Source organism: Aricia agestis, chromosome 3 (assembly GCF_905147365.1).
Source record: "Aricia agestis chromosome 3, ilAriAges1.1, whole genome shotgun sequence".
Taxonomy (NCBI): Eukaryota; Metazoa; Arthropoda; class Insecta; order Lepidoptera; family Lycaenidae; genus Aricia; species Aricia agestis.
In genome coordinates, this window is record NC_056408.1 from 12,765,839 (window position 1) to 12,780,358 (window position 14,520).

General features: G+C 35.3%; 1 protein-coding gene across 34 annotated transcripts in view; it reads left to right on the forward strand.

Moving 5' to 3' along the window:
* LOC121725403 (protein tramtrack, beta isoform-like) overlaps positions 1-14,520 on the forward strand; it is a 554,986-nt gene that overhangs the window by 164,106 nt on the left and 376,360 nt on the right. The window contains exons 5-6 of one of the 34 annotated variants that reach the window (XM_042112360.1): positions 7,513-7,570; positions 9,729-9,927. The exons of 32 other annotated variants lie outside the window; for them this stretch is intronic. In XM_042112360.1, coding sequence (XP_041968294.1) covers positions 7,513-7,570; positions 9,729-9,912 — 242 coding nt within the window. In that variant the 3' untranslated portion in view covers positions 9,913-9,927. Of the gene's footprint in view, positions 1-7,512; positions 7,571-9,027; positions 9,086-9,728; positions 9,928-14,520 lie in introns of those variants that run through there. One more of the 34 variants, XM_042112363.1, reaches the window with a different exon arrangement.

Genomic DNA, 14,520 nt, shown 5'->3' on the forward strand with positions numbered 1-14,520 from the left:
TATTTTATGAAGTCGGTTAAAAAGAAACCGAGGAAATTTTATCTATTATTTATTATAGATAAAATTTCCTCGGTATACATGACAATATTTGCATTACGCGACTTTGATATGTATTTTCATATTATGCCTCGTTTAAGTTTGGACACAAATTTTGTTCGGAAGTTTCACCAGAATAGGGGCGCGCGGTGCACTGTACACGGCACCGTGTCACGGTGCGGCGCCGTACCGTATCACGGTGGCGGCGTCGTGCCGTAACACGGTGGCGGCGCCGTGCCGTGTCTGATGGGGACGCAGCCTTAGACTTCGATGTCTGTCTGACCGTATGTCTGGTCTCCAAGCTGTATCTCAAGAACGGCTATAGTCAGACATTTGAAATTTTTACAGATTGTGTATATCTATTGCCGCTATAACAACAAATACTAAAAACAAAATAAAATTAATATTCAAGGGGGGCTCCCATACAAAACACACATTTTTTGGGCCAATTTTTGCTCTATAACGGTACGGAACCCTTCGTGCGCGAGTCCAACTCGCACTTGCCCGATTTTTAATGTACACGGTACACAGCAATATCTTTATTGTTATTTTTATATGCCATGCGTCTTTTGAAAAATATAGTTTTTAAATATTTGTTACCAAAATTTTTAATTTACTTATAATTAAAAACGTAATAGGTACGGGTATTATACTCTGATAAATGAAAAATGTTGACGTAAGAAATACCTTAGGGTGCATTTTCATTAGTCGGTAACTCGTACGGTATACACTATACAGCATACGGGCAGTCTATAACAACTTATGGCGCATTTTCATTGGTCATGGCATGCCTTTCAGAAATCTCCCGCACCGCGCATGCGGGCCCTATCGACCAGTGAAAATGCGTCATTATTAAGCTAAAATTCGCGGCCTGCGACACCATTCACAATCCTGCATAAGCCGGCGGACGGCATGGCGGACTGCAATGCAGGATAGTGAATGGGAAGCACGTGAGCAATTACGTGTCTCGGTCGTTAGAGCCTGTCCACACGTTATATACAAAGTACTTTGTGGTCCACACAGCGTTGCGTCGACGCAGCGCTGCCGTTGCAAAAATAGTTTAAAATATTCCACTAAGCTATTATCTTCACTATTTTAAAAGAGTTAATTGATAAATATCTGATTTGAATAAAAAATATATTTTAAAGCATGTAGCTACATTCAGTAGCTACAATCGCCTGATAAGATCAGATGATGTGCCCAGTTACTTCCTAGCAAAGGGGATTGTTTTTAAATATTATAGGGGACTTTAATATTTTTAGCTTTGTCAATTTTTACATTCCATATTGCACATGTTTTATTAACATTATTATATAACATCTCGTTGTAGCTAGTATCTCAAAATACCGCCCAAAAAGACGGCAGCGAAAAACAAGACAAGAAATGTTAGAACGAAAACGTATAACTCAACGTATAAGATATGCTCGCCTTAAAAATTACCCCCACAAAATAGAAGAAATGAGGGAAAAAGAAAGACAGAAATACCAAATGAAAATAGAAGAAGGTACAAGAAAACTAGTTAAGGATATGAGTCGTCGCGAGCATAAGGCAGCAAAAAAGAAATGGAAAGAATATTCTACTAAATATCGCGAAAAGAAAAAAAGCCTCGAAATGGATAATAAATACATTAATGAGAAAGAACATATTATATAATTCATTACGCGGTTGAACGTCTAGCTTTTAACACAAAAATAAAATCACAGGAAAAATATTATGCTAAACATAGATAGATGACGCCCGGTACCGGACGTTGCGGTAAAACTAATTGCGCGGGATTTTCCAGGATAAAAAGCATCTTAAAATGTTATGTTTCGGGACTCAAAATATCTCCATTAAAAAAACAAAATTAATTCAGCGGTTTGTGCATGGAGAGGTATAAGACAGACGGTTTCGCATTTTAATACTACTATAATGGAAGCAGACAAGAAACGAAAAATAAGAAGTCACTCAATATCTTAAAAATACCAATATTCTAATTAGTTGATTTTGTTGTTTAAGGCGAGGTGAAACCCCATTTTGTTATTTCTCGACACCCGATTTACCTAGTTCAAATATAATAGCGAAATTTAAAAAAATATGAGATATAGAGCACAATCCATACTATTCATACTAATATTATAAATGCGAAAGTGTGTCTGTCTGTCTGCCTGTCTGTTACCTCTTCACGCCCAAACCGCTGAACCAATTTTGCTGAAATTTGGCATGGAGATACTTTGAGTCCCGGGAAAGGACATAGGATACTTTTTGTCCCGAAAAAATGTACGGTTCCAGCGCAATAAATTATTTTTGGCGCAACGGAGTTGCGGGCGTCATCTAGTATTAATTAAAAGGATTGAAGCCATAAACATTTTAATAAAAAATAATACTTTTGCTGTAATTATTTTATAAACTCACCTCCGACAAAACTCTTTGTCATCGAAATATAAGTATTATTAACAAGAATAACTTACATTTTATTTTAAAAAATTGTTAATGAATCTATTAAAAAAAGGTTTGAACCGAACAATCCTTTTTCTTAATATTTATTTAGAAAGATATTTAAAAAACACATGAAAAATAGAGAGTATCTAGAAACTACAATTTTATGCTAAGCTAAAATGAATCAATCTTATTGCGTACACGCTTGGTATTTGGTTGTGTGGAAGGTTGTAGTTTTGGATTGAGATAAGACCTCGTCTTAAGGCGGGGATTAATCTCAATCCATAACGATAACCTTGTACACAACCAAAGATCAAGCGTATACGCATCGCAATAAGATTCATTTTAGCTTAGCATAAAACTGTAGTTACTAGGGGCGGATCTTATCTATTTTTTATGTTTTTTTTTTTAATATCTTTGGAAATAAATATTAAGACACAAAATTGTTCGGTTCAGGAGATTTTAATATAGATTTACTAACAATTTATTCAGATAAAATGTATTATTATCCTAGTTAATACTTATATTTCGATGAAATAGATTTTTGTCGGAGGTGAGTTTGTAAATTAATTACAGCCAAAGTATTACGTTTTATTAAAATGTTTATGGTTGAAGGTATTTTAGATATTGTGCTTTATATCTAGGTAAACCGGGAGTCACGGAATAACAAATTGGGGTTTATCCTCGCCTTAACGCGTATTAAGAACAGTATGTGTATTTTGTTTAATGTTATGTATTATAATGTGACTTGAAGTAATAAATAAGTAATGTTTATTAAAAAAAACAATTGTTCAAGAAATAATGTACAAGATGTACAAATATAGTTTTATGACATCAATATTGAGATACTTTTTTTATTTATAAAAAAAATCTTTCAGGCTTTTAGAACAGGCCCAGTCCCCTGTTTTGGGAATATAACATCTATAACTCAAAAAACAGGACGCAAAATAGGTTATTTTATTTATTTTCACAAAAACAAAAATATTTACCCTTCATTAACCACTAAGGTTTGTCCGGAGTGTAATGTTTACAGTTTAACAATACTATAGTTACATAATACATATATTTTAACAATATTAGCACTATTAGTTTGACAAATGTTAGCTTAAAAATGATTTATTTTTAAAACACATTGTGAAAGAAAAGTATAGACTTAATAAACTTAATATTACGAATAATAATAAACAATTGACAAAAACATCAACTTAATTACATTCATTTAGAACAGGCGTTCCCAAACTTATTTTGTCTACTGCCCACTTTGTGAACAAATTATGTTGCAGCGCCCCCCATTGTTTCAATTTAAATGCATTCAGATGAAATGAAATTACAAATCGCCCCCCCCCAAGCCTCTACACAACGCCCCCGTTTAAGCCTTCAGCGCCCACAAGGGGGCTTATCGCCCACTTTGGGAAAGGCTGACTTAGAACATTATTTAGAAAAGAATATGGTTTTAATTTATATTTAATATTTTTTTTACTAATTTCGCCTTTGTTCTTTCCCCATAGAATTTTGCTGCTCGTGATATATTCAAACTGTTTTTTGTTTTCGTATCAAGATTTATTTCGGATTTTATTCTCCAACAAGTGCAAGGTGAGAGTCACTACGCCCCGGAACCAAAAGGAATGCTGACACTTTCAATCACCAGTGACCAATTAAAAATATAAAGATTTTTAACCTTGCAGAGGCCGTGTTCAGTACGTCACGGTGTGGCAAACCCGTGATCATGATCGGCGGGTACAGGTACAACAAGTACTGCCGCAGTAGGGGACCCAAGGCGCTGTGGATCTGCACGAGGACCGGCGTTGGCTGTCGAGCCACCCTCTTGACCATCGACGACGTGATACTCAAGTTCAACAACACACACAATCATTGATACTGTTTGACTGTGATAACTGATATAATAAAAACAGAAATCTGATCATTATAGTACTTATCTAGTGTTTTTATAAGAATATACTCGACTCAGCCCCCCCCCCACCCTTCACTCACTAATTCACATTTAAAAAAGGCTTTGTCTTTTCAGTTAAATCACTCTACTTACTAAAAAACCGCATCAAAATCCGTTGTGTACTTTAAGAGATTAAAGCATACTAGAGATCGCCCAATGGTCGAAATTCGACCTCAAATAATAAATTAAATTAGTTACTAGATGTCACGCGTGGTTTCGCCCGCGTAAATTAGGAATTTTACGGAAACCGTAAATTTTCCCATCAAAAATAGCTCTTATGTCCCTACTCCCTTCACTTGGTCTACTCTATATCTGTGCCAAATATTGCCATAAAAATTGCTCCAGTAGTTCGTAATTTCTAATGTTTCCCCCGTTTTTCCCACATTTTCCTGAGTTTATTCGGTCTTATTAGTATTAGCCTATAGTCTTACTCGATAAATGAGCTATCTAACTCTGAAATAAGTTTTTAAATCAGACCTGTAGTTCCTAAGATTAACGCGTTCAAGCGAACATAAAAAACTATACCTACCTAATATTATAACTATTCAGGTTTATAATATTAGGTAGGTATAGTTTTTTTTAAATTATCGCTTGACAAACTCGAGTCTCGATCTAAAAGACTATGAAAAGTACCAATAACATGGTATAATATGGTAGTGATGATGATGATGATGTTGATGATGAATGTAATTTGCATAGTAGCATATGCTTTCCGTTCTTTAAACAACGCCGAAACTCCCAAACTTGTTTCTATAAAGAATCAGGAGTTCTCTCAGCACCTTCCGAACCACGGCATACCAGGTATACCTAGGTGCAAATTCTTTTGTGAATATAATACCAAATTGGGATGATACCCTATATACCAAAAGCAAAATTTTGAAAATCGGTTAACAAACGGCGGAGTAATCGTTAAACATAAGAAAACGAACATAACACCTCCCCCATTTTGAAAGTCTGTTAAAATTGTAGCCTATGTGTTATTCTGATGTATAAGCTATATTATTGTAAAGTTTCATTAAAATCCGTTCAGTAGTTTTTGCGTGAAAGAGTAACAAACATCCATACATCTATACATCCATACATCCAAACAAACTTTCGCCTTTATAATATTAGTAGGAAGTAGGATTTCAACGCTTTTCTATTGATGTTCTAATGTCAAATTATTGAGTTTATTATTTTTTAGACATAATTCCTGCGACAGGCTCAGATTAATCAAAGTCAAATAATGACAGACTGGCCGTGTAATAATTGTCTAATGGAGTATTTAAGATTCTTCTGTTTTGTTAAAGAGACTTCGACTATAAATAAAAGAGTACAATTCGTGTGTATAGGTTTGTCAATCAAAATCTTGTAGTGTGTGTGTTGTAGTGTGTGTAATGACAAATTAGCTATTTTTTTTCCCCAACGTTTGCTATTTTTATTTTTTCGGGCTCTAATGCTAATCTGACTAATACTTTATATCTGATTTATATAGACTGTATTGTTTAAATCATACTTGTTTTATAGTAATAATTATATCATACGTGTTTTCTTTTAGAGCCCGTGTTTAGTGTGTCGCGGTTCGGCAAACCGGTGATTACGGTGGGCGGGTACAGATACAACAAGTACTATCGGTGTACGGGGCCCAAGGCGACTTGGGCGTGCACCAGGAGCGCCAGCGGCTGTAGAGCTAGCCTCAAGACGATTGACGACGACATAGTCAAGTTCAACAACACACATAATCATTGATACAACTATGTAAGTGTACCTAATATGAAATTTTGATTTATAATATAAAAGTTTAAATCACTCACACAGTATTTTTTGTGCAATTTCACATAAGTTAGGTTTTTTTCTTAAGATCTCTACTTAGCAGCCGAGTTCTCAATTAGATCAGATGTAATAGAAATCTGATTTTATAATAATATATGTGATTTTTAGGAATGTACCGAACTATTTGTAACTTACCCACGCCTTGCACTCCTGATTGTCATCCCTTTTTCAGATAAGAAGCCTATGTCCTTTTAGTTAAATCACCACACCACAATCATCAAAATCCGTCTAAGGACAGACAAAAAGGCGACTTTGTTTTAAACTATGTTTATATATCAGTTTTATACTGATGATTATTATTTATTATACGTTTTTTTAGAGCCTGTGTTCAGTGTATCACGGTTTGGCAAACCTGTGATCACGGTCGGCGGGTACAGGTACAACAAATTCTGGCGGAGCAAGGGGCCTAAAGCGAAGTGGATCTGCACGAGGACCGGCGTTGGCTGTCGAGCCACCCTCTTGACCATCGATGACGTGATACTCAAGTTCAACAACACACACAATCATTGATACTGTTTGAGTGTGATAACTGATATAATAAAAACGGAAATCTGATTCTTATAGTATCTAGTGTTTTTATAAGAATACACTCGACTCAGCCCCCCCTTCACTCACTAATTCACAATTAAAAAGGCTATGTATTTCCGGTTAAATCACTCTACTTACTAAAGAAAATCACATCAAAATCCGTTGTTTACTTTTAGAGATTAAAGCATATACAATGTGTTTCGACACCTTTAACGTCATGATATATAGTATATTTTATCGACAAATTAGCTATCATTGATTTTTCTCCAACTCCACTTTGATATTTTTTATAACTTCTCTGTTAAAAAAGGCGACTGTTTCGTTTGTATACTTGTTTTATGGTAATGATTATATTCGTTATCCGTTTCTTTCCTTAGAGCCCGTGTTCAGCGTGTCGCGGTTCGGCAAACCCGTGATCACGATCGGCGGGTACAGGTACAACAAGTACTGGCGGAGCAAGGGGCCCAAGGCGCAGTGGGTGTGCAACAAGACCAGTTCCGGTTGTAGAGCTAGCCTCACAACGATTGACGACGACATAGTCAAGTTCAACAATACACATAATCATTGATAAAACTATACATGTAAATGTACCTAATAAGAAATTGAGATTTTTGTTATAAAAGTTTAAATCACAGTATTTTTTGTGCTTTATTCCATTTGTCTTTCAAGTAAGTAAGTTAAGTTTTCTGTAGCAGAGTCCCCTATTACATAAACTATGTTTGAATATTAGTTTTATAGTGATAATTATTATCCGTTTTTTGTTTTAGAGCCCGTGTTTAGTGTGTCGCGATACGGTAGACCCGTGATCACGGTCGGCGGGTACAGGTACAACAAGTACTGCCGCAGCAGGGGTCCGAAGGCGCAGTGGGTGTGCACCCACAAGACCTATGCCGGCTGTAAAGCGACTCTCATAACTTTCGAAGATGTCATAGTCAAGTTTAACAACACACATAATCATTGATACAACTATACATATAAGTGTACCTAATAAGAAATTGGGGATTTGTTATAAAAGTTTAAATCACAGTCTTTTTTGTGTTTTTTCCATTAATTTGTCTTTCAAGAAAGTTAAGTTTTTTCCTTGGGGCCCCTTCCCTGAAGCAGAGTCCCTTATTACATCGGGTATAACAGAAATCAGATTTTTATGAAATCTAGTGTTTCAGGAATATACCGAACTAGCTATAATCTGACCCACGCAGCATTGCCCGCGTGATTATCACCACCTTTTCAACCCCTGTTTAACATTAACTAGATGTTCCGCGCGGCTTCGCCCGCGTAAATTAGGAATTTCACAGAAACCGTACATTTTTCCGCAAAATAATTGTCTGTGTCCCTTCACGTGGTCTATCCTTCATGTGTGCCAAAAAACATAAAAATTACTCCAGTAGCTCTTAATATAATAAGCAATTTTATATATTTTTCCCGTTTTTTCCATATTTTTCTCTGTTTCTTCACTCCAATTGAGATAGCTTCCTCGATAAATGGGCTATCAAACATCTAGTAAGTACTTATAGTTAAGTAATTAATTAATGATGCGACCACATCTTGTCCAGATAAACTCATTGTAGTTTTTGCGGCAAGATTCTTGTAATTTTGTAATATATTTTTTATGTTAGGAACAATTAAAAAAAAACACTGAAATAATTTTAAAATTGGACCAGTAGTTCCTGAGATTAGCGCGTTCAAACAAACAAACTGTTCAGCTTTATAATATTATATAGTTTAAAAAAGATAAGAAGCCTATGTCCTTTCAGTTAAATCACTATATTTTTTAAACAAAATTGCATCAAAAACCGTCTAACGACAGACAAAAAGGCGACTTTCTTTTTAAATACTATGCTATATTAGTTTTATAGTGATAATTATTATCCGCTTTTTTGTTTTTGTTTTGTTCAGTGTTTCGCGCTTCGGCAAACCCGTGATCACGGTCGGCGGGTACAGGTACAACAAGCTCTGGCGGAGCAAGGGTCCCAAAGCGAAGTGGGTGTGCAACAAGACCAGTGCCGGCTGTAGAGCTAGCCTCATAACGATTGACGACGACATAGTCAAGTTCAACAACACACATAATCATTGATACAACTATACATATAAATGTACCTAATAAGACATTGGCATTTTTGTTATAAAAGTTTAAATCACAGTATTTTTTGTGCTTTATTCCATTTTTCTTTCAAATATGTTAAGTTTTTTTTCTTGGGACTCTGAAGCAGAGTCCCCTTTTACATAAACTATGTTTAAATATTAGTTTTATAGTGATAATTATTATCCGTTTTTTGTTTTAGAGCCCGTTTTCGGTGTGTCGCGGTACGGTAGACCCGTGATCACGGTTGGCGGGTACAGGTACAATAAGTACTGGCGGTACAAGGGGCCCAAGGCGCAGTGGGTGTGCACCCATAAGACCTGTGCCGGCTGTAAAGCTACTCTCATAACTTTCGAAGACGTCATAATCAAGTTTAACAACACACATAATCATTGATACAACTATGTAAGTACCTAATAAGTAATTTAGATTTTTGATATAAAAGTTTAAATCACACACATAGTATTTTTTGTGCCATTTCATATAAGTTAGTTTTTTGAAGACCCCAACTCAGCAGCAGATTCCTCAATAAGATCGGATGTAACAGAAATCTGATTTTTATAGTAGGTATATCTTGTGTTTTTTAGGAATGTACTGAATTACTTATAAACTGACCCGTGCAGCCTTGCACCAGGAGTGCATTGTCATCCCCTTTTCAATACATGTTTAGAATTAATAAGAAGCCTTTGTCGTTTCAGTTAAATCACAATATTTTAAAGAAAACCGCATCAAAATCCATATAAGGAATGACAAAAAGGGGACTTTGTTTTATACTTTATTAATATACAGTACTTGTTTTAAACGGATAATAATTATTATTTTCCGTTTTTTAGAGCCCGTGTTCAGCGTGTTCTAAAAAACGGAAAAGTGTCAAAAACTAGTGTCGCGGTTCGGCAGGAACAGGTACAACAAGTACTGGCGGAGCAAGGGGCCCAAGGCGCAGTGGGTGTGCACCAAGACCAGTGCCGGCTGTAAAGGTACTCTCATAAGTATCGACGACGTCATAGTCAAGTTCAACAACACACACAATCATTCATACAACCATAATATGTATATATTTCCGCCACACCAGTGTCCGATCCTTTAATGTTGTGAAATATGGCATTTTATCAACGAATTGGGAAAAACTCTTTTTTTTCTCTCTTACTTAGGACCTTTTTATATTAGGACTAGATGTCCCGCGCGGATTCGTAAATTAGGAATTTTACAGAAACCGTACATTTTCCCATGAAAAATAGCTATACTCTCTTCACGTGGTCTACTCTATATATTATATGTACATATTATGTGCCAAATATTGCCATAAAAATTGCTCCAGTAGTTCGTGAGATAAACCCTTTCTAATATTTCCCCCGTTTTCCCACATTTTCCTGAGTTTCTTCGGTCGTATTAGTCGTAGCGTGATTATAATATAGCCTATAGCCTTACTCGATAAATGAGCTATGTAACACTGAAATTAGAAATAAGTTTTTAAATCGGATCTGTAGTTCCTGAGATAAGCGCGTTCAAGCAAACATACTCTTCAGGTTTATAATATTATAAGTATAGATTTTTTTAAATTACGGTATCGCTTGACAAACTCGAGTCTCGATCTAAAAGACTATGAAAAGTACCAATAACAGGCTCATAATCATGGGACGATGCATGGTATAATATGGTAGTGATGATGATGATGATGAATGTAATTTGCATAGTAGCATATGCTTTCCGTTCTTAAAACAACGCCGAAACTCCCAAACTTGTATCTATAAAGAATCAGGAGTTCTCTCAGCACCTTCCGAACCACGGTATACCAGGTATACCTCGGTGCAAAATCTTACTTGTTGGTAGCATATGCTTAGAATACTTTTCACGAAACCGAAGTCACCACATGTTTCCCTATAAATTTTGAGGAGTTCCCTCGATACCTTATGGATCCTTCATCAGATCACCACTTTTGTGAATATAATACCAAATTGGGATGATACCCTATATACCAAAAGAAAAATTTTGAAAATCGGTTAACAAACGGCGGAGTAATCGTTGAACATAAGAGAACGAACATAAAAGTTAAAATTGTAGCCTATGTGTTATTCTGATGTATAAGCTATATTATTGTAAAGTTTCATTAAAATCCGTTCAGTAGTTTTTGCGTGAAAGAGTAACAAACATCCATACATCCACACATCCACACATCCATACATCCATACATCTGTACATCCAAACAAACTTTCGCCTTTATAATATTAGTAGGATATTTACCCGATAAGTATTAGTCAAATTATTATAAGAGCCCGAGAAAAAAAAATGGCTGCCATTTTACAACCGTGACAACGAGAAAAATTTGAGAACGAATTTGTCGATACAAAAATGCCAAAATATTTAGTCAGGGTTCTCTAGAATAATTTTTTTTTATTACTATCAAGCTAGTTTTTTGTGAGTAGCTTCATTTTGATAAGACGAACAACAATTTTATCTGCGAAAAATCTTGAAGGCAAGGAAGAGATAGAAAGGGTTTTATACTTTGATTTGATGGTTCTAAAATATGGATTGTTCTATTATAGGACAATGTTTCGAGACAATGATTATAGGCAAATAAAAATGTTGTTCGTCTTATCAAAATGAAGCTACTCACAAAAATTGCTTAATAGTAAGTAATAAAAGAAAAATGTTCTAGGGATCTCGGACTAATTATTATATCATAAGTCATAACATTAAAGGCTCAGACATTCGGACATTCAACGATAAACCTTGGTTTGGCGAGGTTTGAATGTATTAGTTTTTAAGTTTTTTGAAATTAAATATAAATATTTAATAAAAATTGGTAACGGACAAATAAGTGTTTTATTATAAATTAGTAATTAAAAATGTTTTTTAGTATAAAAGTTTAAGTCATAGTCTTTATTGTGTTTTATTCCATTTGACTTTCACACAAGTTAGGTTCTTTATTGGGACTCCTTCTCAGCAGCCGAATCCCTAATTAAATGGGGTATAATTACTTATAACAGAAGTATGATTTACATAAGATCTAGGTTTTTTAATAAAATAAACCGAACTAGCTGACCCGCGTCCAGCACTATTTCTTACCACTTCTTTTCTTACCACTATTCCGCATTAAAAAGTAAGCTATGTCTTTCCGGTTAAATCACTCTATTTACTAAAGGAAACAGCATAAAAATCAGTAGTTTTAAAACTCAAGCATACATAGACAAAAACGACTTCGAATACTGTGCTGCGATTATTATTATTATTATTTTCTTTTTAGAGCCCGTATTCAGTGTATCGAGATACGGTAGACCTGTGATCATGGTCGGCGGGTACAGGTACAACAAGTACTGCCGCAGCACGGGACCCAGGGCGCAGTGGGTGTGCAGCAAGGCGAGCAATCACAAGTGTAGAGCGTCTCTCATAACGGTTGATGATGTTATCATCAAGTTCACCAACGTACATAATCATTGAAGTATTATTTTTTGTATTGAAGTATGTTTTTGTTGACTGACTTTACTAACGTTATAGAATAGTGTATTCACAACAACATTTTATGATAATAAATCCTTTGAACGATTTTGTTGACATTCCTTGTGTTCAGATGTACTTCGCGTCGGAGCTATTCAATTCCATCGACACCATCAACATATTTATTGGAAATCCATACAAGTAAAATAGGATTAGACGTAACGCTAAGTGACTTGGCGTTTTTTACCTCAGCTATAAATGAAAATCACAATTGGTACCCACCAATTGCACAAGCATAAGGGGCGGTAGACAAATATAAAAAAATAAAGAGATATTTAACCTTGCAGACGCCGTGTTCAGTACGTCACGGTGTGGCAAACCCGTGATCACGATCGGCGGGTATAGGTACAACAAGTACTGCCGCAGCAGGGGACCCAAGGCGCTGTGGGTGTGCAGCAAGGCCAGCAGTAACAAGTGTAGAGCGTCTCTCATGACGGTTGATGATGTTATCATTAAGTTCACCAACGTACATAATCATTGAAGTGTTATTTTTATATTTTTAGTACAGTTTCGGAGGTATACATTTTTTATTATACGCTGACTGACTTTACTAACGTTATCAAATGGTGTATTCATAACAAAATTTAATGACAGTAAATACTTTGAACGATTCTGTTCACATTTATTACGGAGCTATTGAATTCCATCGTCACCATCAACTATGTAGGGAATCTATAAAAGTAAAATTTTAACAATAGGATTTGACGTAAGGCAAGGCTAAGTGACTTGGCATTTTTTACCTCAGCTATAAATGAAAATCACAATTGGTACCCACCAATTGCACAAGCATAAGGGGCGGTAGACAAATATAAAAAAATAAAGAGATATTTAACCTTGCAGACGCCGTGTTCGGTACGTCACGGTGTGGCAAGCCCGTGATCATGATCGGTGGATACAGGTACAATAAATACTGCCGCAGCAGGGGACCCAGGGCGCTGTGGGTGTGCAACAAGGCTCGAAGTTTCAACTGCAAAGCCAAGATGACGACGATAGACGATGTCATAATACATTGCAAGAATACACACAATCATTGAAAGATTATAAAGAGGAATTCTGAATGCAAAATATAATAAACCGATTTATGATTAGGTATTGATTACTTTTTTACCAGCAAAGTGTTTAAGACGCTTATCTAAAGTGAACACGAGGATTAAGACAATTCCGATAAGCAAACATAGAAAGTTGGTTTTCTGAAAATAATCAGCACTACGAGTTTTTATTTTGTTAAAAATTGTGTAGTTAAAGATCGTGACAAGATTTTTAAGGAACTAGACGATCCACGCGGCTTCGCCCGCGTAAATTAGATATTTCACAGACAAAATATGAATCCACAAAAAATAGCAAATATGCTATTTTTTGTGGATTCATATTTTGTCTGTGTTATTCATGTTGTTTGAATGTTTTGTTATTTGATACAGATAGACCACGCGAAGGATAATAATCCTTCGCGTGGTCTATCTGTATCAAATAACAAAACATTGCTCCAATAGTTGGTGAGAAGTCCCCTTTCAAATAATTTTCCCCGTTTTTTCCACATTTTCCTCTATTTCTTCGCTCCTATTAGTATTACGATTAGCGTGATAAAATATAGCCTACAGCCTTCCTCGATAAATTAATGGGCAATCTAACGCTGAAATAGTTTTTCAAATCGGACCAGTAGCACAAAATAGTACAAGCCAGTAGTTCCTGAGATTACCGCGTTCAAACAAACAAACAATCAAAAACAAAATCTTCCGCTTTATATTATTAGTACTTATAGATGAGATTGTTAATTCATGTTAGATAATTCATAAACATTATTTTTCAATTTAAGGATCTTAATAACTTAATTTTTTTTTTCACATTAGTACAAACGCAAAGTGATTTACATATTTTTAATAAAATAAATTATTACTATTTATTTATTTCTTTTAAGTTCGATGCTCGTACGATTTTGACGCTTGGGGATCTCCACGATCTTTGTTGGTGTGATTTGGCGTAACTCATCGCAAAATAACTTGGCGCTTGTTTCCTCAGTTATTTAAATGAAAATACGCGGCTTTCGTTCTATAAAAAATTATTCAGGTATGATAAAAGTATATTTTGTTACAAGCCCAAGTACCGTACGGTATTAGCCTTCTCCGCATATATAATATTATGGTAAATTTAGTATAACTTTTCTTCTAACCTTTCCTGGTCTTCCACAAATATTTCAAGACTA